The sequence below is a fragment of the Ictidomys tridecemlineatus genome, chromosome 2, assembly GCF_052094955.1.
Source record: "Ictidomys tridecemlineatus isolate mIctTri1 chromosome 2, mIctTri1.hap1, whole genome shotgun sequence".
Classification (NCBI taxonomy): domain Eukaryota; kingdom Metazoa; phylum Chordata; class Mammalia; order Rodentia; family Sciuridae; genus Ictidomys; species Ictidomys tridecemlineatus.
In genome coordinates, this window is record NC_135478.1 from 41,920,601 (window position 1) to 41,944,707 (window position 24,107).

At 38.9% G+C, this 24,107-nt stretch overlaps 1 protein-coding gene across 3 annotated transcripts in view; it reads right to left on the reverse strand.

The window, feature by feature from the left end:
• Plcl2 (phospholipase C like 2) overlaps positions 1–24,107 on the reverse strand; it is a 174,595-nt gene that overhangs the window by 33,322 nt on the left and 117,166 nt on the right. For all 3 annotated transcript variants that reach the window (XM_078038313.1, XM_078038311.1, XM_078038312.1), the window contains exon 5: positions 8,115–8,190. In XM_078038313.1, coding sequence (XP_077894439.1) covers positions 8,115–8,190 — 76 coding nt within the window. The remainder of the gene's footprint in view (positions 1–8,114; positions 8,191–24,107) is intronic.

The window sequence follows — 24,107 nt, forward strand, 5'->3', positions numbered from 1 at the left end:
GAAAAGGTGATTCATTTTGTCTGGGGACTTTACTTGAACTGTGGCTCTTTTCAGCTGTAATAGGAAATTATAATAAAAAGACAAGTAGCCAAAAAAGCAGTTTTTAAATGCAAGTTCTAGAGTTTAAAACAGCCTACATAGAGAGGGTCACTTCTGAACCTCCCCAACAGAGCAGTGAAACAATCCTGAGAGTTGCTATTTGAATGAAAAGAATACTTTCAGAGACTGTGGGTTTACAAAGGAAGAATGAAAGAAGATGTGACAAGAGAGTACAGCTTTGGGATGTGATCACAGAAAAGGTTCCCCAGGAAGGTCAAGTGTTCCCCCAACTCCCTGCACATTCATTTGTAGCATAGGGGAAATTTCACTGGTCAAAGCTGCATTACAAAGAAGAAGCTTGCTGTTCTAGAAAGATAACTTGGCTGTCACTCCAATCATGCAGCCAGCACCTGTCTGAGTCTGAGAGTCAACTTGGTCCCTTTGAGGGCAGAGGAAAGAGACACAGGGTCAAAACATGCATCAGAAAGGGAGACGGCTCTGCTCTACCCTGGAAAAAGTTTCTACGTTTCCAAATTTCCAAATTCTGGAGATTCATCCCCAAAGATTCAACATGGAGGTGGGATAATGCAAAGAAACTGCATTTTAAATAAACATCACTAGGACATTCTGATCACGCTCAGAAAGAATACTATTAGTATGAAAATCGAAGGAGTATCTTTTTGTTTGTGCTTCTAGGGATGGAATTCCAGGCCTTGCATATGCTTAGGCAAGTGCTGCCACTGAGCTACAGCTCCAGCTCTTAATTTGAGACAGGATCTTGTGAAATTGTCCAGGCTGGCCTCAAATTTATGATCTTCCTGCCTCAGCCTCCCAGGTAGCTGGGATTATAGGTGTGTGTCATTAGCAGTCCTGGGATGGGTACAGGAGACAGAGGGTGGTGAGGTGGGGTTTCTAAAGACCACTTTTTTTTTTTTTGCCCTGGATGAATTGTCACCTTTACTAAGATAATTTCTTCTGTGCTTCCTTATTAGCAATGAAGTTCCCTTTTGAAGGAAGAGAGAGGGAGACCACTGATGATCTTGCCACCTCTTGACGTCCCATAGCTTCACTAATTACTAGTTAACTAGTAAGTGCCTAGAAAAGGAGCTGATGGGTCAGCATGCAATCTTTAGGAGGAGAGATGTTGTGAGATCCTTTACCTTATTTAGATCTGAGGACACTTACTAGGTTCCCCTAAAGGGGCTGGGGAGTCTGATGCGGGTTCCTGGGGTCTCACCTTCAGAGGACTCACTCTTTACTTTCTAAGCTAACAACTCTCCCCTCAGGTTCACATTGATGTGCTGCAGTTATGTGTTTTGTGATGCTGTACGTGATGACTTGTTCAACCCCCACCCCTCCCCAGGGCCTCACTCAATTTGTTGGGAAAGTGCTCTACCGCTGAGCTACAGCCCCCACCACTTCCTAATCTTTTAAAGTAATTGTAATCAAACCATTACAAAATCGCTGCTTATGCTACTGATCTTAGTTTTCTGTATTTTAGAACCTTGATCATCAGAAAATCACATGCCCCTTAGAAGAAGAAAAATGAGACAGAAAGGGGTCAAGTGATCAACCTAAAGTCACACAGCAGCACATGGCAGAGAGGGCAGAAGAACCTGGGTCTCTGGCTTCCCAGGAAAGAAAGAAGCTTTTACTTCTGAATAACAGTGGAGAAACACTCTGACATAAACTAAAACAAAAGTTACAAGTCTCCTGGGTTTTCTTTTGCAAATATTTTCAAAAAGAACACTTGTGAAGTACTTTCAGAATGAATCTCAGAAGATTTTGTTTACTGTGCTGTGCTGGATAGTGATGTCAGTGAACCAAGTGATGATAGTGACAGGTTACTTATCTGGTAACCTCGGGTCCTAAGAGCACTCTAAGATCTGAGGAGTTTTCAAAATAAAAAGAGAGAGAGAGAGAGAGAGAGAGAGAGAGAGAGAGAGAGAGAGAGAGAGAGAGAGAGAGAGAACAACAAAAAAGAAAGGGAAGAAAAAGAACAGAAGTGAACTGAAAAGATCTGAGCATCCAAACTCACATCAGGTAAGTCTGGCCTGATATTCTGCTCACTCTCTCCACATAGTACTGTTTTAAGGTAAGACAAATCAATCAAGCCTCGTTATGGGGGAGATGTCAACTGAGCAGCTAACTAGATGCAGCAAATAGAAAGGAAAAAAGGAACCATGTACAAATAGTCAGAAATACAGTACTGATTAGCAGTAGGAAGTAATAGTTGAAGAACAGGAGATGGGACTAAACTATTAACACAGGGACTGGAGGTGAACAGGCATAGCAAGCGGGTCTCAGAACTCAAAGGCTTCTCGGGGAAGCACTGCACTAAGCTGCAGCCTCACCATAGATGTGTATGTCTCAAGATGACACAAAACTTCAAATAATTTTTGGCAAACTGAACTTAAGAAAGCAGGGGTGGATAGGATCCATCATTAAAAGTTTTATATTAAACTGATAAAAAATAAGGGTAATTAAAACTTCCATTATCCAGAAAATTATCTTTTGTCCCACTTGGAAATGATGCAACCAGGGCCCTGAGAGAGAGAATCCCTTAGAGCTTTCAGGAAAAAAGCCATGTTCACAGAGGCCAGGGGCTGCATTTTCTTTCCTTTGGAACTTGATCCTCCCTGGTCATAGTCATCCAGAAACAGCAGAGCCAGTTCCCCTGTGAGAAGAAGGCCGGGCTCTCACCTGCAGCACAAGCACACACCTTGCTGTCTGGCTGTGCCCCTGAACCCTCTGCAGACCACAAGTCTCCAGGGCTTGTGGGTGTGGACCACATTTCCAGGAACCTCGGTTCCTGTGGCAGCTTCTGTCCCTTGTTTCCTTTCTCCTTTCTTCTTCTTCACTTTGGTTTCTATTTTGATCAGAATTATGCATGTGCACCGTTTAAAGAGCCAAATAATTGTCACAAATTCCCCCTCCTCAGAAGCAGTCACATTCCACCCCTTTAACTGATTTCATTTTCTCCTTCAGTGGGTATGTCTCTATTTGTAAGCAACAAGCTTAGGCTAAATTAGGTCTTTTCCAAGCATTACCTATTAAGTTCCCCACATGAAAGCTGAGAGTTTTGCTCTTTTAAATTTCACTGCTATCAGGACACATGGATCTAACTTCTTCCTAATCCAACTTTCAGATTGCTCTCTTATTATTCCTATCTTACCCTCAATTCCAGAAGCACCTGGCATGACCCTGTTCTAAGCAGGTTGATGGTTAGTCCCCTCAACACCTCCCCATCACTGCCAGCTTTCCTGACTCAGCAGCTCAGCCAATTATCACTTATTCAATCAACTATCACTCGATCAGCTGTTCTTCAGCTTTCAGAGTTTTGCTGCTGCCATTGTTTTTGTCCTTACGGATTTGTGTCTTTTTTAAAAATTTGTTTTAATTAGTTACACATGACAGTACAATGACTTTGATATATCATACATTTGAATCAGATGGGATATAATTTCTCATTTTTCTGAGTGTACAGGTTGCAGAATCATATTGGTCATGCAGTCACATATATACACACAGTAATAATAATGTGTGGATATATGTTTTGCTGCTGCCATTGTTTTTGTCCTTATGGATTTGTGTCTTTAAAAAAAAACTTGTCATTTTAATGAAGTTTTAGAAGGAAGTGGAAATTAAACGTGTTAATTCTTTAGCAGGAAGTGTGTCATTGACTTCTTTCTATTCTCCTCTGGAGAACAATTTATTTTCCATTTAAAATCACCTGATAAAAATGCCCAGCTCAATGAAGCAAAGTGGCTTAGGTTTCCTTCCAGGTTGTCTTCCTATCCTTCAGGAAGCAGATCAATTTAGTGATGAGAGGAAAAAAAATTACAATTCAAAGAGGCTATGGTTTTGGCCATTAAGAGAGAAAAAAAGATACATATTAGAAAGTGGAAAAGATTTTTCCCTGAAAGAATTTGGCAAATCTTATTGTATTAAGTCTTTAAAAAAGGAACTTTTATGATCCCTCATCCTCTGCAGATTCCTGTTTGGCTCCTCTTCATGTGTTCCTTACCTGTTACCTACTTGGGAATGGCATGTGTGTGTGTGTGTGTGTGTGTGTGTGTGTGTGTGTGTGTGTGTATTTATCTGGGTTATTAATTTATACATACTCATTCTTGAATAGTTGTGTTATTTATTACTTATTCATCTTTCTTACAGGAAGCACAGAACTCTTCATCCCACATCACTCCTACAGGATGCAATATTTAATTAGTCTCCTTGTACTGGATCAATACTGTATTTCTGACTATTTGTACACGACTCCTTTGCTTCCTTTCTATTTGCTGCATCTAGTCTGGCACTGCTCACCTCTGACTTTTTTTTTTGGTGGGAGTGGAGTACCAGGGATTGAACCCAGGAGTGCTTTACCACTGAGCTGCATCTCTAGTCCTTTTTCATATTGTATTTAGAGACGGGATCTCACCGAGTTGCTTAGGGCCTTGCTAAGTTGCTAAGATTGGCTTTGAACTTGAGCTCCTCCTGCTCAGCCTTCCCAGCTTCCGGGATTACAGGCATGAGCCACCACGCCTGGCCTCACCTCTGACTCTTAAAAAATGTTCCCATATTCTTACCCCTGTCCTGAATCCCCTCTTTTGTACCCTTACCCCAAAGCTGGCATTCTATGGGGACTACTTCCTTGTCTACCTTCCCAGTGGAAGATGCTCCTCTCTGTCTTAGAATTTCTCTAAATGTCACAACTTTATTATTACCTCAGAAGAAGGGGGGGGGTCCCTTCCCCTTCTTAAGGTCAAGGGTTCCATGGCTGTACTTCCTTCCTGTCCACCCCACTTCTTCCATTCTCAATCTGTCTTATCCTTTATCATTCTTCTTAATCACTGAATCCTTCATATTCCTAGGAATATGGGTTTCTTATTAATATTTCCCTTCTACCCCCATTCCTCTGTGCACCAGCTTCATTTCTGAGAAGAATGTCCCAACTGTCCAACACTAAGTTGTTCCCACTGTTTTCTCTAGATGTCTCCTGGTAATCTATCTCTTAGGGCCTGCAGGTTCCTAGCATAGCCTGTCTGAAGGTCTTCCCTTGCTAAGTGCCTCTCCTGCCCCATTTTTTTCTTTTTCTTAACACTGGCATACATAAAAACTCCATTATATAGCCAGGAGTCTGAACCTGCCCAAACTTGGTGCACTTTTTGGGGGTGGGTGTCTGACTCCTTATTTCCATTTAATTCCTTAAATAAAGTTTTATCAAATAAGAATATAAATTTGTGTTTCAACATTAGGAATACTTCTAAAATTATCCTTTCTTGCAAGCACTTTGGTGACCTATATATTCCTTTGCAAAATGAAAATGCTGTAGGCAGAATAGCAATTATTTATCAAAAGTAAAATCTTGTGCAAATGTCTTTTGAGCTCAATACAAATATGACTAATGACCTTAAGTCCTTACAATAACTGCAAACATAAGAAACAAAGACCAGGGACTCTAAAATAGGTACTGGAGGTAACAGAAGGACTGTGAAGGCATTACAGAATAACTGTGAAACCAAAAGATAATCTTTACAAGTTTCTAAAGATCTTTAAGCTGAGGGCAATTGGAACCACTACTTTGCCCCACCCACCCTGAAAAATCCCTACTAGACAAGACTCCAATAAGCAAATACATCCCTTACTGAAATCAAACAGAACAATCTAATGCCATATTATACTAGAAATAATCATATTTCACAAGCCCATGGAGTTTTAAAGGATTAACAGTGACCAATGAATTAATAAATCAGTTCTTTTTTTTCTGAAAAAAGTTATTTTCAAAAAAACTCCACAAAGTTCACACTTCTCACACATGTGCTCAACAGAATTAAGCACTTAATACAAGTCAAATCATATTTAGTTAGTTAATATTCGAGCCACTACTCTGCACAGAATGTTGGAACAGATGTCACGGATAAAATACAGGGAGTAACTCAATATACAATCTTGGTGCCACAGGAAGTTATTATCCTATTTAGAAGATGGAACACATTAATAAAATACACAATAATTGACAAAGTTCTCTCAACTGAAGCAAATTATCTGAAGGATTGTACGGAATGACTTAGTAACATAAATCCAAGAATCATGAAGGTCTCCTGGAAGAATGAGGCAATTTAAAGAAGGAAAGTACTAGAGAGTGGCAGAGAGGATAGAGACAGAACTCTTACCAGAGGGGTGGCTTGTGGAACGCAATGAAATAGGAGCACACATGGAATGGGAAGGCAGCAAGGCAGCCTAAAGGGGAACGGGGCATGGCCCACCATTGCCTCCTTTCCTTCCTTACTGTGCTCACAGGTCTCTTCCTCAACTGTTGCCAATAGCCTTCCAATCAGGCTCTGTCTTTTAAATTTCTCTGTACACAGCTATTACATCCACTACCTTACAGCTCAGTGTCCCTCCGTGTTCTGCTAAAAAATCAATGGCTCCCCCATGCCTCACAAACCTGGCTGAGACTCCTGAGTTATACACAGTTAATACTATATAGACTGTTTACTTTTATATCTCCTGTTTGATTTGAAGGTTCTAGAAGGCAATAAAAAATACAAAGACCTTTTTCATATTTTTATATGCAGGAGCTACGAAGTACCTTATGCATATAGAAGCTCATACATTTATTCAATGAATGAACAGATGTCATAATTAATAAATTTTATATACTACTGGAAAAATGATAGACCAGTTGGTCAATGACCTTACATGTAAAATTAGGAGCTCAGGTGTGATGCCAGAGACCATGGTAGTGATATGATAAGAATGGTGTCTACAGCAACTGTTTTAGTTGCAGATTGTAGGGAAAATCATCTTGGGAAGAACTAAAAGTAGAAAGATCATTTTGCTAACAATATTCTGCTCACAAGATAAGAAAAACAAGATGAGGAGTTTGTAGTTTGTTGATTGGCCATTAACATGAATATTCCTTCAATAAACACCAAAAAAGAAAATCGTTAACATATATCTTTTTCTTCAATTTATTTTAAACTTGTTCATTTCTGAAATAAGAGATAACTATTTTTTTTAGCCACGCAAATGTATAGTCTCTTGATTTTAAAGATAGCAACCAAAAAACCCTGGAAAGCAAGGACAGATCTCTTTATGTAATAGACTCACAAATATTCCTCATATTAGAATCTTCCAAACTGGCATTCACTCAAAAGTGAAGAACTCTAAGCACCCTATTTTATGTGTTACTATTGCAATCTAGAGTACTTGTTTTTTTTTTTACTACAGCTAAAACTAACTAATTTGTGACAGTTCAGTTGGTTATTTTCCAATTTTACAAGGGTGCAAAAGTGATATGCATTCAGTAGGATCCATAGTTCAAAATTTGAATTTGAATATTTTCTTGGACTCATGGCACTGTACTCTCTTATTAATCTGGAAAGCTGAAGCCAATCCCAACTCCCAGTCAGCCACACAATCCTGAGAGTCAAGAACCAATGCTCTCTAATGCACTGTACTGCTAAGCTATGATATCAGGTACATTTTCTACTTGTGATAAGTTTATTGGGATGTTATCCCTTTTAAGCCAAGAGGCATCTGTATATGGGTGTCTATATAAGCAGAATTTTATAACATGGACTAACATTTGGGTATTAAACTAATAATTTATCAGTACTTAAAAATGTCAGTGCATTAAAAAGTTGTTAATTGGCACCCATTCTACTTCCTAAGAAGCATCGTTTCTCTGTTCAAGCCTCACTATCCTGCTATGTATTAGAGAGTCACGGATGACTGGCAGGAACTAGGTAACTGTGCAGCCCAGGTAACTCTGAAGACAAGATTAGTGCACGGTTCTCAATCTTGGGTGCACATTAGAAATGCCTGGGCATTTTTAACAGCTATCTAATGCCAGCTCACACCCCAGAACCAATGTTGATGTATTCTGAGCTCCCCCCAGGTTAGTTTTGTTATCCACGGTTGAGAACCAGTGAATTAGTATTTTCTTTAACCATGGAAAAATGATGTTCTTATCTGATTTTCTTGATAAAGTATCAAAAAAGATAACATAGTTCTGGGGGAAGAACATGGTGCTATTAATTTTATTTTAAAGAGAAGAAACTTTCACTTACCTGCCTTCTGACAATGCACGATCTTTTCATACACAGAGTCTGCGTTTTCAATCAATGCCTTGAGGGACTGAATCATCTGTAAAGGAAACATCCAGACATGAGATCACACCTGAGGATGGCAACCAGGCATCCTCTGCACTCCTGCACAAGGCTCTTCCAATAATAGGCTGGGGTGATGATGCAAAACACCGTTTTATCTGACCTCTCATGACTCAAGTTCAAACTGTGGGTGAAAAGTGATAAAATAGTGCTCCCTACATAACAACTTACACAAGGCTGTGGATAGGTTTATGTGCTACGTGTAATTAAACCAGTTTCATTGTGAAATCCTGTAAATAAAAATGTGTGCTCATCTAATCTGAATTTCAAATCATATTTTTGGTCATCATTTCAACAAAATATTCAATTTAATTTTATAGAAAGTTCTAACACCTACACATTTCACCCATTTAGTCAAATCATCTTCATCTGAAAATTAGATTAAAACATACAATAAGAATTTACAAAATAGCATTTATGTGATGCCATTCATCACAAATGATAACTAAAAATCCCTGGCATTTTTAAATGTTCCTCTTAACATTCTTTTTTTTAAAAAATAATAGTTTTGGTGTCTTGTTCCAAATTACATGTGCTTGTTTTAAGAGCCAAACCTTGAAGAAAAGAAAGCATCAGGGCACATCTGACTAATGATTTTACTCAACAAAAAGCTAGGAAAAAGACTTGTATGAAGTAATCTTATTGGTTCTAAAATCACAATATAAAAACAAAGATGGCCAGATTCAACTCTCTGAGCTCAAATAGGTGCAATTATGACACTTGATTAGTATAGATTCTAATTTTCTGCATTTTAATTACAAATATTTTTCTTTATAATATTACTCACCTATTTTACACGACCATCCTATTTTAAATAACACTTACCCATTCTTCTACTTTCTGTCTTGTTTTTATTTATAGCTTTTATCACTAACTGCCAGAGTAACTATTTTATAGTAACTCAATATATGTAGATTTATTTTATAATTTAAAGAACACCATTCTTATTAGTTACCCTTATTTAAACTGAAGTATAATCCAACATGCCTCTTAGTAGTGCAAAAGATTCTTAAAGCTAGTCAAACAGCATTTATCAAAAGCTTCCTCTATTCTAAAAAAAAAAAAACATAGTGAACATCAAAATTTAATATGTCTTCATTATTCAGGAAGGGCCTACTAGCGGCAGCCCCCAGGTATAAACTGGGATATAGTCCCTTTCAAGAATTCCATAGCCTAAGCTGGCTGTGATGGTGCACACCTGTAATCCCAGAGACTGGGGAGGCCAAGGCAGGAGGAAGTCAGTCTGGGCAACTTAGTGAGACCCTGCCTCAAATAAAAAATAAAAAAGGTTGGGGTTGTATCTCAGTGGTAGAGTACCCCTGGGTTCAATCCCCAGTAAACACACACACACACACACACACACACACACACACACACACACACACTCACACACACACACACACAGTCCATAGCCTAGAGGTAAGGCTTGCACCTTGGAACTCAGTATTTTCACATTCATTCTTCAAGATCTGAGTCATTCCTGTAAATTAAAATATTCTACTTTACAGCTTGACATATTGAACAGGCAGTGATAAAAATGAATAGTTAAAAACTCTATCATGCTGATATAAAGTCATTTGTGCCATTACAAATTTGCATACTGAAAAGGTTCATACCGTCATCAGTAACCTTTTTCAGCTTTGATGTCAAGCCAGATGGGAATTACAAAGAGGCAAGGACTTCTTCAAGCAAGGATGGTAGTTGTCATAGCTCAGTATCAATGAACTGGCCAGTCATGCCTCCATCATTCAATACAGTAAAAAGAAAAACAAATTAAAGCAAAAAAAAATGAATTGAGTCACGAAGCAAAAAGAGTAGGACAGGAGCAATAGAAAAGCAATGGAGAAGAAAAAGGCAGCATCCAGTTCTCACACACGTAGATCATCTGCCAGGAAAGAGTGGGCAAAGCAAATGATGGAGGGGTGGGTAATAGCAACAGAAAGGGCATATATGAGTTCCAGTTATGATTCTGCTATTCATTAGTTTTATCATCCAGGACAACATTTAATCTTACAGAACCATAATTTCCTATTTGTAAAATGCACTTATTAAAGACATTACACCTCATAATGTGAGAATTAAATGAAAGGATGTGCGTGGAGTGACTGGCTCCAGGAAGACACTTGCACATGGTAGATGTCACGGTTGCCTCCCCATTTACCCAGGAGGCCTGGCAGAGCATGTTCTGGTAGCCCAAAATTAGCTGAATGAGCATGACTTCCTTTCATATGTTCACTGGCAATGTTTCCAACACTCATTACTAATTTTAGTTTTACTTGGAAAGCCTGCTGTGATGAAGCTCAGAGAAACAACAAATCACATTATTATTCTCAGAAGCATCTTCCGGAGGAAAGTATCACCAAAGGCTAAATAATTATGCACCTCTCAGCTGTAAAATATATGCAAGGCTTAAGAGAGACACATCGAGGGTGTAGACAGGGAAGTTTGTCTGCCTCCTGCATGCAATACATGGAGGATCATTTGTTCTTGGAACAATCATTTACTGAGGCCCCTTAAGTGTGGGACTCTAAGCTAAGTGCTGAGGCTGAATGAAGAACGGTTGCTGATTCTGGGAGTATGGTAGACAAAGAAGACAGACGAACCCAAATTAACTACAGCATAATGCAGCATTGCTACTATAGCCAGTAAGCTCTTGAGGGTGTAAAGATGAATATTCTTCAGCCACAGCCCTTTGGTGGGGTACTCCTGGTGTAATGGCATCCATGTTGATGCCCACCAAAGGATGTGTTCTCCTCTCCCAACAATGGGGATGACTATACTATCCACTCTCTTCTTAAGAGCAAGATAAAAAATATGTGGATGGTTAATACACCAGGGTGTAGAACACACAAAGTAAGAAGACATTTTCAGGTTTGGAAGTAAATAGGAACAGACATTAACAGACAATATTGGGAATTCCTGAGGGAACCAAATAGGAGAGGGAAGTATATGGTAAACAATCAGCAAAACTTAGACAAGACAGGAAGAAAACACTTCCAGTCCTTAGCAGAGATGATTCACTTTGTCATACTTGTTATTAAATATTTGCACAATTTCCTTAGAAAGGAGTAACAGACAATTTATATCTTTTTATAGTTTTGGGGTACAGATTTATAAATTGGGTACCTATTTGTAATTAAATTAATGTTTGGTAGAAAGTTTAGAGTTCTTGTTCATAGTATGAGTTCATTAATCCTCAATAACTTTTTTCAGTACTGAGATTTGAACCCAGGGGTTTGCTTTACCACCAAACTACATCCTCAGCCCTTTTTATTTATTTTTTTTTATTTTGAGACAGCCTCACTAAATTGTTGAGATTTGAGATTATTGAAACTTGAGATTCCCCTGCCTTAATCTTCCAAATTCCTGGGAATTCAGGTGTGCAAGTATGCCCAGCTACTAATTTTCAACCCTGCAGTATTAGTAAATTCCTCTAGGGTGTAAGAGACCCTCTTATTGAGGAAGCACTCTGGGCTGTGAGCTCCTGCAAGGGCACCAAGTCTAGAGTGCAGGAAGGGAAGGGTGAAGCAATGTGCCTTCCTTCCTGAGAGTTGGCTGATGTCTTCCTTTTATTCAGCTGACAATTACCACTAAAGGAAGAGAACATGGCACTGAGGGCACAGCAGGGGCAGCATGGAGCCAGTTGATCTAGTAGGGAGCACTTTCTGAGTCTGCTACTTTATAACAAGCATTATCCACATGAAGTGGGCATTTAAGATGTTAGTTTTACAGATGTGAACACTGAAAGTAAGTCACTTTCCTCAGGTCTCTGTAATTATAGGCAAAGAGACTGGAATTAATCATTGATGAAACTGGTATTCCATTTGACTTCAAAGCTTTGCTTTCTGCACAATACCATAATAATTCTTGACACATGAGTAGCAACCGCACGGTAAGGAGGAAAGAGCATTTCAACCAGAAGGACACAAAAGGCAGAGAGTAATTTTGTAATGCAGATGGCGGTATCATCTCAACTACTGTCATTGGCTCTAAGTCGTTTTTTCCTTTTCTCTTAAAATAATTAGTTAAGCAGCATTGGGGACTGAACCCATAGCCTTCCTTGTACATATTAGGCAAGTGTCCTACCACTAAGCTACCCTCCCCAACCCTAGTTTTTTCAAGTAATATTTCTATATGCCACTTTGAGAGAATAAATTTTTTAAGAAAAATTCAGCAATAAATAAATTATTTGGCGCCTCTTAGCAATTCATTTTTATAAAAAAAGAAAAATCATTGCTTTTAATGTGAACCTACTAGAATAAGCACCTCAGAATAGATGAAAGCAAATGTGTAGGGAATAATATCAGGAGATGAGCCAAAGGAACAACAAAACAGCAAATGTGAGTTAATAAATGGCTTCATTTTGTTATCTCTGTGTATGCTACATTAGTGTGTCAACAGCATGCAAGGCCAAGCAGAGTGGCTATGTCAGATTATCTAGATAAGCATCTTCCCCAAACTCAAGCACTATTAAAGCATTATTTGCATTAATTCAAGTGAATTGTTTTTATCAATCCCCTTTAAGCACATAGGTACAAGTCTTGGCACAACAATCAGACACCCTTATGCCAACCAGAGGAACTCACCACAAGGGCACAATTGTTTATTCAGTACAAGATGCATTTATACAGTTGTTGCTAATGGATTTTACATTAGTGACCTGTTAGCAGTACCTCCTAAACTTCTGGAACTAATGTGTTAGGAAAAATCTCTGGTTTTAACATAGCCTAGAAACCCATTTCATAAATTTGATCAACTCTAATACAAGGTTTTCATACAGGACTCAAGCAGATAAAAAGGAAGTTTCAAATAAAAGCAAAATTAAAATTAAAATTAAAATTAATATTTTATTAAGCTGGAAGAAAATCAAAGGCCTTTTATAAGAATGCTGCATTTCAAAAGTATCTCCCCATGTTAGCATAAGATAAACTTCTCTGTCATAGACAGGGCTATGAGAAAAACTTTACTAATATGTTACTAGGTTTCTATATACAGCTTCTTTATTTTCTGGGGTTTTGTTTGTTTTGGTACCAGGGATTAAATTGAAGGGTGCTTAACCACTGAGTCACTCCCTTTCACCCCTTTCTTTGAGACCGGGTCTTACTAGGTTGCTTACAGCCTCACTAAGTTGCTGAGGTTTGCTTCTAATTTGTGATTCTCCTGCCTCTGCCTCCCATATTTTCTGTTTTGAAACTTGCTTTATCAGCCAGGAAAATTTTGCTTTCAGAATAAACAATTCTGTGGTTTTACATAAGGATCTTATATCTGATTTTAGACAATTCTTTTCATCTCAGGAACACAGATTCTGTTAATAATTATAAAAGTAGTCTGCAAGTAATTTTCAGTTATTGTTGAAAGAAGTTTTAGTGGTAACATTTTTATGAGTTATAGATATTTTTTTCCTTTATCTTGTGCTGACCTCAGTTTCAGATAGAAAATCACCACCTTCTAACTCCTTCCTCTGCCTGCCCCTGTACTTAAAACACAGATGTGCAGCTGCTTCTGTTGTAGCTATTTCTAATGAAGTTGCAAAGTTGAAGAGGTCCTAGATCAACTAGACAGCAGAATAGGTTCACTCTCTGCCATGGATTCCATGATTACCTGACATATAACAGGTAAGTATCTTCCCCAACTCAAGTAAATATCATCGTTTTCAAACATGCCCATGATGGAGTGTACCTGGCTCTCACCACTGAATGCCCCTTGACTGCCAAAACCATCTTGGAGATCCATATTAGGACATGTGGCAGGTATGGCTTTAGGTACTGCCAAGCTCAAGAAAGACCTGAGCAGGACCAGAGCAGAACTTGCTTCAGGTCTCCAGGGATGAATAACAAAATAGCATGAGTTAAGGATGAGCTCTTCAGAAGACAGTAATTAATCAGAATTATCTGAATGGCAGCCTCTGCTGTAGTTCGAACATGTCCCCTCTGAAAATTTAGGTGTTGCCAATATGACAATATTTAAAGGTGGGGCCTTGAAGAGGTGATTTGGCCATGAGGTCTCCTGCCCTGTGGATGGGAGACAGCCCTTTATAAAAGGGGTTCACACAGTATTCAGCTTGCCCTTCCACGTTGTATGTCTGGATACAGCAAGAAGGGCCTCACCAGATGCTGGCATTCGATCTTGGGCTTCCCAGCCTCCAGAACTATGAGAAAATAATTTTCAGTTTTTATAAATAACTCTGTCTGGAGTGTTCTGTTACATCAGAACAAATGGACTAAGACAAGTTTTAAAGTTGGATATCGCAAGTATTGTTTAGCTCAGGCTGTGCAACCCTGCATTAGTGAATCAGTTCACTAATGCAGTGAATAAGGAAGTAAGAGAAGAGTTCCCTCGGGAATTTGTAAGCTTTGATGTTTTTGTTCTGTGTTCTTGAAAGAAACATCTCTGTGTTAATAATAATTTTTCTTTTTAACACTGTATAATAATTTATCCCTGCGTGGGTGAAGAATTTTAGAATCAAATGGAGGAACACTGGGATCTGGGACTTCTAAACTAAAATTCAGAGGTAAAACTTTCTTTTAGTACAGCTCAAAGTACAGCAAAAATCACATTTGAACTAATGGGAGCAGCACCATTTATAAAGTTATTGTGAGAAAATACAACATAACTTAGTATTTGAACATAATATTAAAGAGTTGGGGTACAAAAGGCTTATTCCTGGGAGCCTCTTTGCAAATGAACCCAGCTCCCCTTTCTACCCCACACTGGTGGAGGATTGTGGTCACATCCAGGTATACAGGGGAGAGCAGAGCAGAGTGTGGAACCTGCAGAAGGGTTGAGGTTTGCCATGTCACCAAGCACTGTGGTTATCATCCCTTCCAGCAGGCTCACTATGAAAACACTTTCTAAATAACCAATTGCTTCCAGAGCAAGGTGTCCTGGTTTTCTAGAGAAACTCTACCTCCCCAGTTTTCACTATTCAAATAATATAAAACTATAGGGAAAAAACCTATATAAAATAAAATTACAGAGATAGCCTAAAGACTTGCCTGAACCGTTAACAAACTTTGAAAGGAGGATATCTGGGGACTGGGAACTGTGGCTCAGTGGTAGAGCGCTTGCCTAGCACATGTGAGGCCCTGGGTTTGATCCTCAGCGCCACATTTAAAAAAGTAAGTAAATAAAAATAAAAGTTAAAAAAAAAAGAAAGGAAGATATTTGGGTGCTACTACATACATGATCCTGTTGCAGGCATGGCAGGATTTAAAACAGTGCAAAATTCATTCAGCTCTCTGGTGTTTCAATTCACATTAGAAGGAAAAAGGGGAATCTGACCAGAAAAGGAGCAGAGGGCTAGACTGGACACTGTGGTGTTTGAGTTTCATCACAAACTACTGCCAGTTTAAAGAAGAGGCGTGCTGTCATCAAAGCAGAATTTTAGAACCATGAATGATCAGTATGAAAGAAGCAATGAGAGGCAGGAAACATGGAAGTGGGGGCAGGGAGTAGACAAGGCCACTGCTCTACAAGAGACACACTGGGAAAGAAAAGAAGAGATTGTGAAAGGAGACAGTGACCTCAAGTTGATCTGAGGGCACAGGAAGGAGAGCTGAAGATGGTATAGAGGGAAAACTGCACTTCCCAGGGCCTTAAATGAGTCAACTCATTAGGATGTAGACTTCCACCTTAGGTGAGCTGAAGAAAGTCTTGTGAGATCCTCCAGTTCAACCAAAAATTGGGTATAACCTGGGTCTGGCATTTGAAAAATTGAGAATTTTCTGCACAGTACTGGCAGCTGAGTTGAAAGAATATGTACAATACTGAGGGAAGACTTTTAAAGATAAATGAGCATCATGGTCATGCTCCAGAATCACTCAAATTAACAAGTAGACCGAGGAGCAAGGAGAGGTATGGGAATCATCAGAGGGAAGAAAGAGGAAGGATATTAAACATCCACAGATGTGTGAAGAGAGAGTTTCTAGAAGGAGAGGGAGTCCACAGTATCAAGAGCTCTGGATTTGATCGTTTGGTGATCTTGGGTATTTATGGAGAATATAATTGCAGTACTGATAGTTCTGCAATAGTGCTACTCATGCATTCCTAAAATTCATGGCAATATACAAAACTATGCAATAAAAAACATAGGGCTGGGGATGGGGCTATGGCTCAGTGGTAGAGCACTTGCCTAGCATGTGCAAGGCCCTGGGTTCGATCCTCAGCACCACATATAAATAAATAAAATAAAGGTATTGACAAATACAACTAAAAAGTAAATATTTAATTTAAAAAATAGGGCTTCTTAGAGGAAAAGGTCAAGGACACAACAGTAAAAGTTTTGAAGTAACACTTAAAAAAAGACAGGAATCAAAAGCAACATTACAGTTCTGCATGTTAAACAGCTAAAGAATGAAACATACTACAATAAATGTGGCACTTTACCTTGAAAAAGATCTGCAGGTTGCTTTTAGAAGTGGGCATTGACAGGGCTGTCGCTTATGAGTTACTATGAAGTGGTAGAAGGGGTGTTCTCTGAAATCTAATGGAAAGTTATTATACAAGATAGAGATGGATATAGCTCATATACTCAGTGAATCAAAGATGCTAGTAGACTTCTGAGGGGTGCAGTTTATGTACACTCAGTTCACCCCAGGTCATTTTCTGGTTACCTAGGGTTCTTATGGACAAAAGTGTGCACAAGCAAATAAGAAATTTGAGTTATGTTCCAACTATGCCCTGATGTATCAATTGCATTCTAACAAATTTCACATTTTCAAAACATGTGTTTATCCCAGCACTGATTGTAAAGGAAACAGCATTTTAAAAATCTTTCTGAATATTTTTAAACAAAATTCTCCTATGCAATTTTATTATAAAGTGAATTCTCAGTTTCTATCATGTTCAACCAAAGCATGGATTTAACTTTGCATAAGCCTGCCTCAACACTGTACTCAACTATTTTAACAATCATTCTTTGCCAGAGAATAGATGCCAAGTGCTACAGAAATCTGTGAATTAGGAGTTATGAGTGACCCAGGGTCTCCATTTGGAAAGCCAAGAATTCCTTACCTCTTCAATATGTTCTTAACATTTCATAAAGCTCATTTCAAAGCTAGGTGGTCCCCAGGGGTCAATGTGGCTCTCCTAATATGCACTAAATTTCAGATAAACTCCTATAAAATAACAAGTCACATGGTATTAAGGAGATTTTCACATTATAAAACACCTGCTATATCACAATCAGTGTCTCTATCACTTCCCATTCTAAATTAATATACAACTATATTAAAACACTAAGAAGGGGCTGTATTCTACAGATAAAACTTCAAGTGCAGTCTCTGAACTGAACTGCTGTTTATCTCACCCAAACCGTCATTTGGATTCAGCATAAAATTCACGAACACAAATAGTACCATGTAGTCAAAACAACCAACATATTCCCTAAGTTCCTACTCTCTATCAGTTGCTTTGGCATTCAGGGTACGCTGGATGGATGATTGCTTTTGCTTGTGGGTATTTCTGAAAGGCACTTCCAGATGCAGCCACTAGAAGTCCTTAGTAATACACATTTGCTAGGCAGGGAGAAGAGGAGAAAGGGACAAAGATAAGGAAAAACAGCACAGAGGGAATTGGGCAAGAGGTGGGGGTTACACTTCTAGAGGAATAGATGGAGAAAAAAAATAAAAGAGAATTACAGAGACAGAGTATAGGGGTTAATCAATGACTAGACCAGGGTGAGCTATCTCAACAACTATATTTTAGATTAGATGAGAAATTTTTATTTTATGCAAGCAACTGAATAAACTGTAACATCAAAACCCAATTTTGATTTAAAAGGAATTCACTCCTATTTCTAGCCTAATTGAGAATTGGCATTACTGGAAGTCTCCATGTGGTCCCAGACATATTTAAATAGACCAGGGGCTGGCAAAGCTCCATTGTACAAAATAGCTTGAGGAAAATTGAAAAGGGCTCTGGAAAACCAGCAGCTCCAACTGTACCAAAAGATTAAGTTATGAAGTCCATTTATAGACTTCAGATATTTATTCTACTATAAGTTGTTTGCAAATTTTTATAATTTCTGGATTTCGAATTTTAGTTTTGTTTTAATCAAAAACTTGAGTTAGAAATGTTATTTCTTCTTATTTCAGGAAATAAACAATTTCAAAAAATGGAAAGAATTTTGGGTTTGATCTTGTACTGTTTTTGGACCTATATATATAGTAAGATATTTATAGAAGGAAAACAAAAAATGTTGAGATTTCAGCAACAAAAACAGAACCTAAGCTACTATAAAAGGGAACTCCATTGCAATTATAAAACCACCTAGAAAAGCTATATAATTTCTACCAGTTCATGTAGTAGTTCATCATGCTATGCTTTTCTATATGGAGAGCATTTGTACAGTAAATTTTTGTGTCCTTAAATTATAATGATCCTCTATTCCTCTATTTTATGATCAGTCTTACATGACCAGATGTCTTACTTGGGAAGAACTTGGTGTGCAAGTTTTTATGTAATTACTGTGTAATTTTTTATGTAATTACTGTGGAAAGCCTTGTCCCAATATTTGCACAAAGTAAATACTTTACAGCACATGGTAAATAGTTGTTAGCACATGCAGAATTGTTTTGCACCAGGGTAAACTCAAGGATGTACATGCACAAACATCATCTACCAGGCCCACAGGCATGTCATACTAGACAACGCCTCTTATTTCCCTAAACTGTGCTTACATGAAATTCTCATACGGTCTAAGGTGGCAGGAAATTTAAGTGCACATTGTGCTCAAATATCCTCTATGGTCACAAGAGGAGGAAGGGATGAGGGTTAAGTGAAGGGCCTTAGCAATTTGGAAGGGACTTCCCACAGGGCTTGTGGATAGCCAGACATAGACCTGTGTGGATGCTAGGTCCACTGGCTTCTGCCTCTAGTACCTGCCTCAGAAGAGACAAAGGCAGGCCAGGTCCAATATGTCTTCCCCAGTCTTGGAAGATTTTAAGATAGTTGAGAGGTTACATCTAACATGGAGAGAGGTGTCTCCAAAGAACTAGTCAGGAGGCTGGAGTTGTGGCTCAGTGGTAGAGTGCTTGCTTAGCATGCATGAGGCACTGGGTTCGATTCTCAGCACCATATGCAAATAAATAAAATAAAGGTCCATCACTAACTTAAAAAAAAATTAAAAAAAGAACTAGTCAGAATGGTTCACATCCTGGCCTGCACTACTCCTGCAGGAGAAAAAGGGGAACTTGAGCTGATTAAACCCAATTATTCAGAGAGCAAGCTACTTCCGGAGAGTGTTTAGGAACTTCTGGATGTTATATTAACTCTTTCAAGTCACTAAGGACCATTTAGAGTTCTGACATGCTCGTTTAAAACTGTTATTACTAAATTAATTAAATTTCAAAAGATACAATTTGAATTAAACATAGTACTACTGTTATTACTGCCTATTTATATCAAGTCTTTTCTCCAAGGGGATAAAGGTGATTTAGAAATTCCTAATTAACAGAAGGTAATTCAATCATAGTCTTATTGTAAAGTATCATTAGTTTCTCTCAGGTCTGTGATAACCAAATATAGATGTTAGTTAAGACAGAAAAGCAATTGGAGACTTCTCCGTAATGAAAAGCAATAACTTCTGGCACAGCAGAATGTCCACAGTATTGCTGGAGAAGAAGGAAGACTGGGCAGCTGATGGAATACTTCCTGCACCATCTCAGGCATGCTTCCTAGTGTTGACCACACACGCACGTGGCCCAGGATCCTCCCCTCTGAATAGAAGATGACTGACCCAGCAAGGTGGAAGGGAAGACCTCCCTTCTGCTTTTTACTTTGGACCTTAAACCTGATTTTATGAGATGGAGTCACCATGTTCTCCACACAGCAAAACACATGCTGATTATTGACTGTTGCTCTGGAGTTTGGAGTGATGCTAACATAAGCATATACGTACAGGGCTTAAAGCTTCAAGGGCTGCATGCTTCTAGCTTTTGAAAACGGATAATAACTGCCATTTACTGAGCATTTTTTTTTAATTATGTATGTTAACTTACATATCGTCTCACAAAACTTTGAGGGGGTGGTCCTATGCCCGTTTTATAGATAAAGAAATGGACTTGCCCATGGCCTCTCTAGAGAAGGGTCTGTCTCATTATCAGGGCTCATATTCTCTGCTACTCCCCATAACCCACTGCCCTATAAAACAAAACAATACCACTTGTCTTCTTCCTAAGGTGCATGGAAGGTCCTCTTTCACCTTCTAATTTCTAGTAATACTATGTTCTTGTGTAAAAAAAATCTGTGCAACATGCTGTTCACACCTAGTGTACACCTACCTAGGTGGTCTATGGATTCATTACTGTACTTATTAAGATGTGCCCTTTGCAAAATGTGTCAGGGTAGATCTTCTGTTGTCCTTGGGGCCAGCTCACAGTGGCAGGTGAGACAGGGGCAAGATGAGGATTTCATAATGTGGGGGCAGAGCTGGCAGGTACTGAGGTGGGGAGGGGTCAAGGCTTCCTTCCCTCCCCAGAAGCACAGGAGCGTGGTATGCCTCACTCACCAGAGCCAAAGGGTGCTAGGGCTTGGGTGGTTCTGCCGTTGGGGGAAAGGGGCTCCCTGGTTTTCAAAGATGTCTCTGCGTGGCCCAATAGGAACCCATGCCCACCTGAGATTTTCCTCCTGTCCTCTACTCCCAGTTCCCAGGCTAAAATCATTGCACACCAGAGACTCTGACTATAAGCTATGTAACAATTCATTTATTAACATAATTGGAAAACCATAAAATACAGCATACATTATGAGGGGTGGTTCTACCTCACAGTGGCTTCCTTGTCAGGCTGCTCTCCCACCCTGGCCAGGTAAGTAGGAGTCCTCACCTTTTCCTCCTCCTCTCCCTGCACTTCTCCAGCTTTCACTACTTCCTTTTAAGTATATGAGGGCTTTTAAGGGGAGAATTCACACAGGACTCAGAATCCTCTAGCAAAGCTCAGGATGACTTCAAGAGTCTGAAGAAGGGGTACATGACATGGGAGTGGGGACACTTGTGCCTGCTTTCCTCTCACGGGTTCCCTGGGCTGCCTCCTCTGCCTTTGGCTTCACATTCCTGGGAAGCATCTGGAGCTGCCCAAGCACCTCCGTCATCCTCATTTCTTGGAGCAGAGAGGGTGCCCCTCACTGCTGCACAATGTGAGCACTTCCATCTAATACTAAGACTGAAAGGTAGCTACTCCCCCTCCTGCCACCTCATCAGCCCCCAGACCCTCCCCTAAAAACCTTTTTGTGTGCATACAAATAAAAATTAAGAGTTTGGGGAAAACATAGGCACACATGCGACAGAGACAGAGGATAGGAAGTACACCTGATAATCTGTGTCCATGAGATCAAGGTCATTTTTATTCATTTATCAAAAAATATTTTTTGTGTCTGCCATGTCCATGCTTACTGTCGGTGCCGAGGACACAGGGGTAGATAGGACACACAGATGCCCTGCCATTCTGGAGCTCAGATTAGGGTGAGGGAAGAGAAAGAAAAGCATAAACAAAAGCAGGGTGTGGGATCTCCTGGGGGTTTCAGAGCATCTTTCCCATTCCTCCCTGTGAGAGAGGGTTTCACAGGATTGGTCTCTGCCTCCTCCAGCACTCTTTATAATCCATTCCTCTACTAGACAGCACAGTGTGGTTAGCAAAGCCTGGATTTAATAATCTGAGAGAAAGCCCTACTGCCTGTCTGTAGGGCAGTGAAACCAAAGTAGGGGTTTTCAAAGGCGCTGCAGAGTTGTTTACCAACCCCACCCAATTCCCCTTTCTCCACCCCACCCTTCACCACCCCACCCCAAGAGATATTTCACTATTTAAACATAAAGCATTACTTAAACTCAATTCTCTGACCAACTCATTTTTAATGCCTATTGCCAAGCAGCAACACATGATTATATATATCGATAAATATGTGTGAAGCTACATTAGTTACAAGTTTTATTGGATTATCACATGAAACTTGGCTTCACTGTCACCATTTTCTACTGACATATCATGCTTATCTCGTGGATACTAAAAAAAACAGAACAAACATTAATTTCTACTGGCTTACCTCTGGTTTCCACCTCCTGTTTTTGCAGGTTCCTGCTCACAACATTACTGCTTACTGCTTTTTCCAGGAGAGGATAATTAGGCTTTTAGGACACACTCCTCCCTCAACAATTACAATCACGTTTCTCCAGATCAAAATTCAAAATGCAGTGAATATATTAAAAAAGAAGAAAAGAAAGAAAAACCTTCACAATCATAATTTAACCTGGAAAAGGTGAACTTGGAAAACAATGTATCAAAATACCCTAAGGATTTTTTTCCAGATCCATCTTTTATTTGATGGGTTGGCAAACTTTATCTGTGAAACACCAGATAGGAAATATCGTAAGCTTTAGACATAGATTTCATTTCAGTTGTAACTACTCAACTCTGCCATCATAGAAAATTAAGACTACTAAGAAAGCAGTCATCAATAATATTTGATAAATGTGGTTGTGCTTCAATAAAGTTTTGTTTATGGATGCTGAAATTTGAATTTTACATAATTTTTGTGTCTTTAAATATTTTTTCAATCATTTAAAAACGTACAAATCATTCTTAGTTTGCAGACCATGCAAAAGCAGGAATTCCCCAACTTCTGCTCTAAAATGTCACATGATACACATCATTTGATGATATTCAACTAAAAAGTACCCAAGATATAGTCTGATATGCTACATGCACATTTTAGAAAACAACGCGAAAAATCAAATGCAGTTAGAATATGTGCATGTGCTTATTTATTTTTGTGGTACGTGAGATTGGTGTTGTACTACTGACCTACACGGTCAAACGTTTTCATTTTGAGACAGGGTCTAGCTAAGTTGCTGAGGGTCTCACTAAGTTGCCCAGGTTGGCCTTGAACTTGCAGTCTTCCTGCCTCAGTTAGTACCTTTGAAGGATACACATTTGCATACACATTCGTTATGTGTATGCAAAAGAAAAATTTGGTTATGGAGAATTCTAATATACAAAAACAAAGAAGGGCTTAGTTTTAGGGAATCAACTAAAAATTACTGAGTGCCATTCTACTCACATTTAGCTAAACAGGAAAGTAGCCACTTACATTCACAAAGATAGAATTTATTTTGCTTTGGCACAGGTAACTGATTTAAAAGCTAAAATTATTTCATGCTATATAATGACATAAATTATGCTCTAATTTCATTTGACCTCTTTCCATTATAGAAATGTAATAATTAGAAAAAAAACTAGAAACATCTATACTGATTTAAAAGAAAATCCTTGAATTAAGGATTTCTATACAGTAGATGAAGGATTGCCTACATGAATCCTCCATATAAAAAATAGAAAACATTTAGCCCTAAAGATTTGCTAATACTAATGTTTTAAACTTCTTAATATATTATTTTAAGCTAATTAGTAATTAAGCTTGTAGAGTTAAACTTAACTCAATACATCATATTGTCCACCCACTGAGTTTACTGAGTTTTGTTATGGGTCAGGATTTAAAAATGCCCAAATTAAGTTAGAAAAGACTTTAAAACCATTATTAAATGCTATTTTTATTCCTGATAAATTCATCTGGCAGTCAAACCAGCTTTCTGCTATTAAAGGTGACTACTACAGCAGTGGGAGTGGCAGTTATTTTTCAGTGATCTGGGGGAATACAAATGAAAAGGGTGATAAACAGGTGCCATCAAAACAGAGTACAGTGGTGGTTCCCACAGACCCCACTGGAGACCAGTGAACATGCGGAAAGGAGTCACCAGCCAGGATGCTGCTTTGAGAAGGCTGGTGAGGGCGAGGGTAAGGGTGAGGGTGAGGGTGAGGACGAGTCTTCACACTCAAGTGAAACTGAGAAACAAAGAACCCACAGGCAAGCCTCTATTTCATTTCTCTTATGAACTTGAGGTCA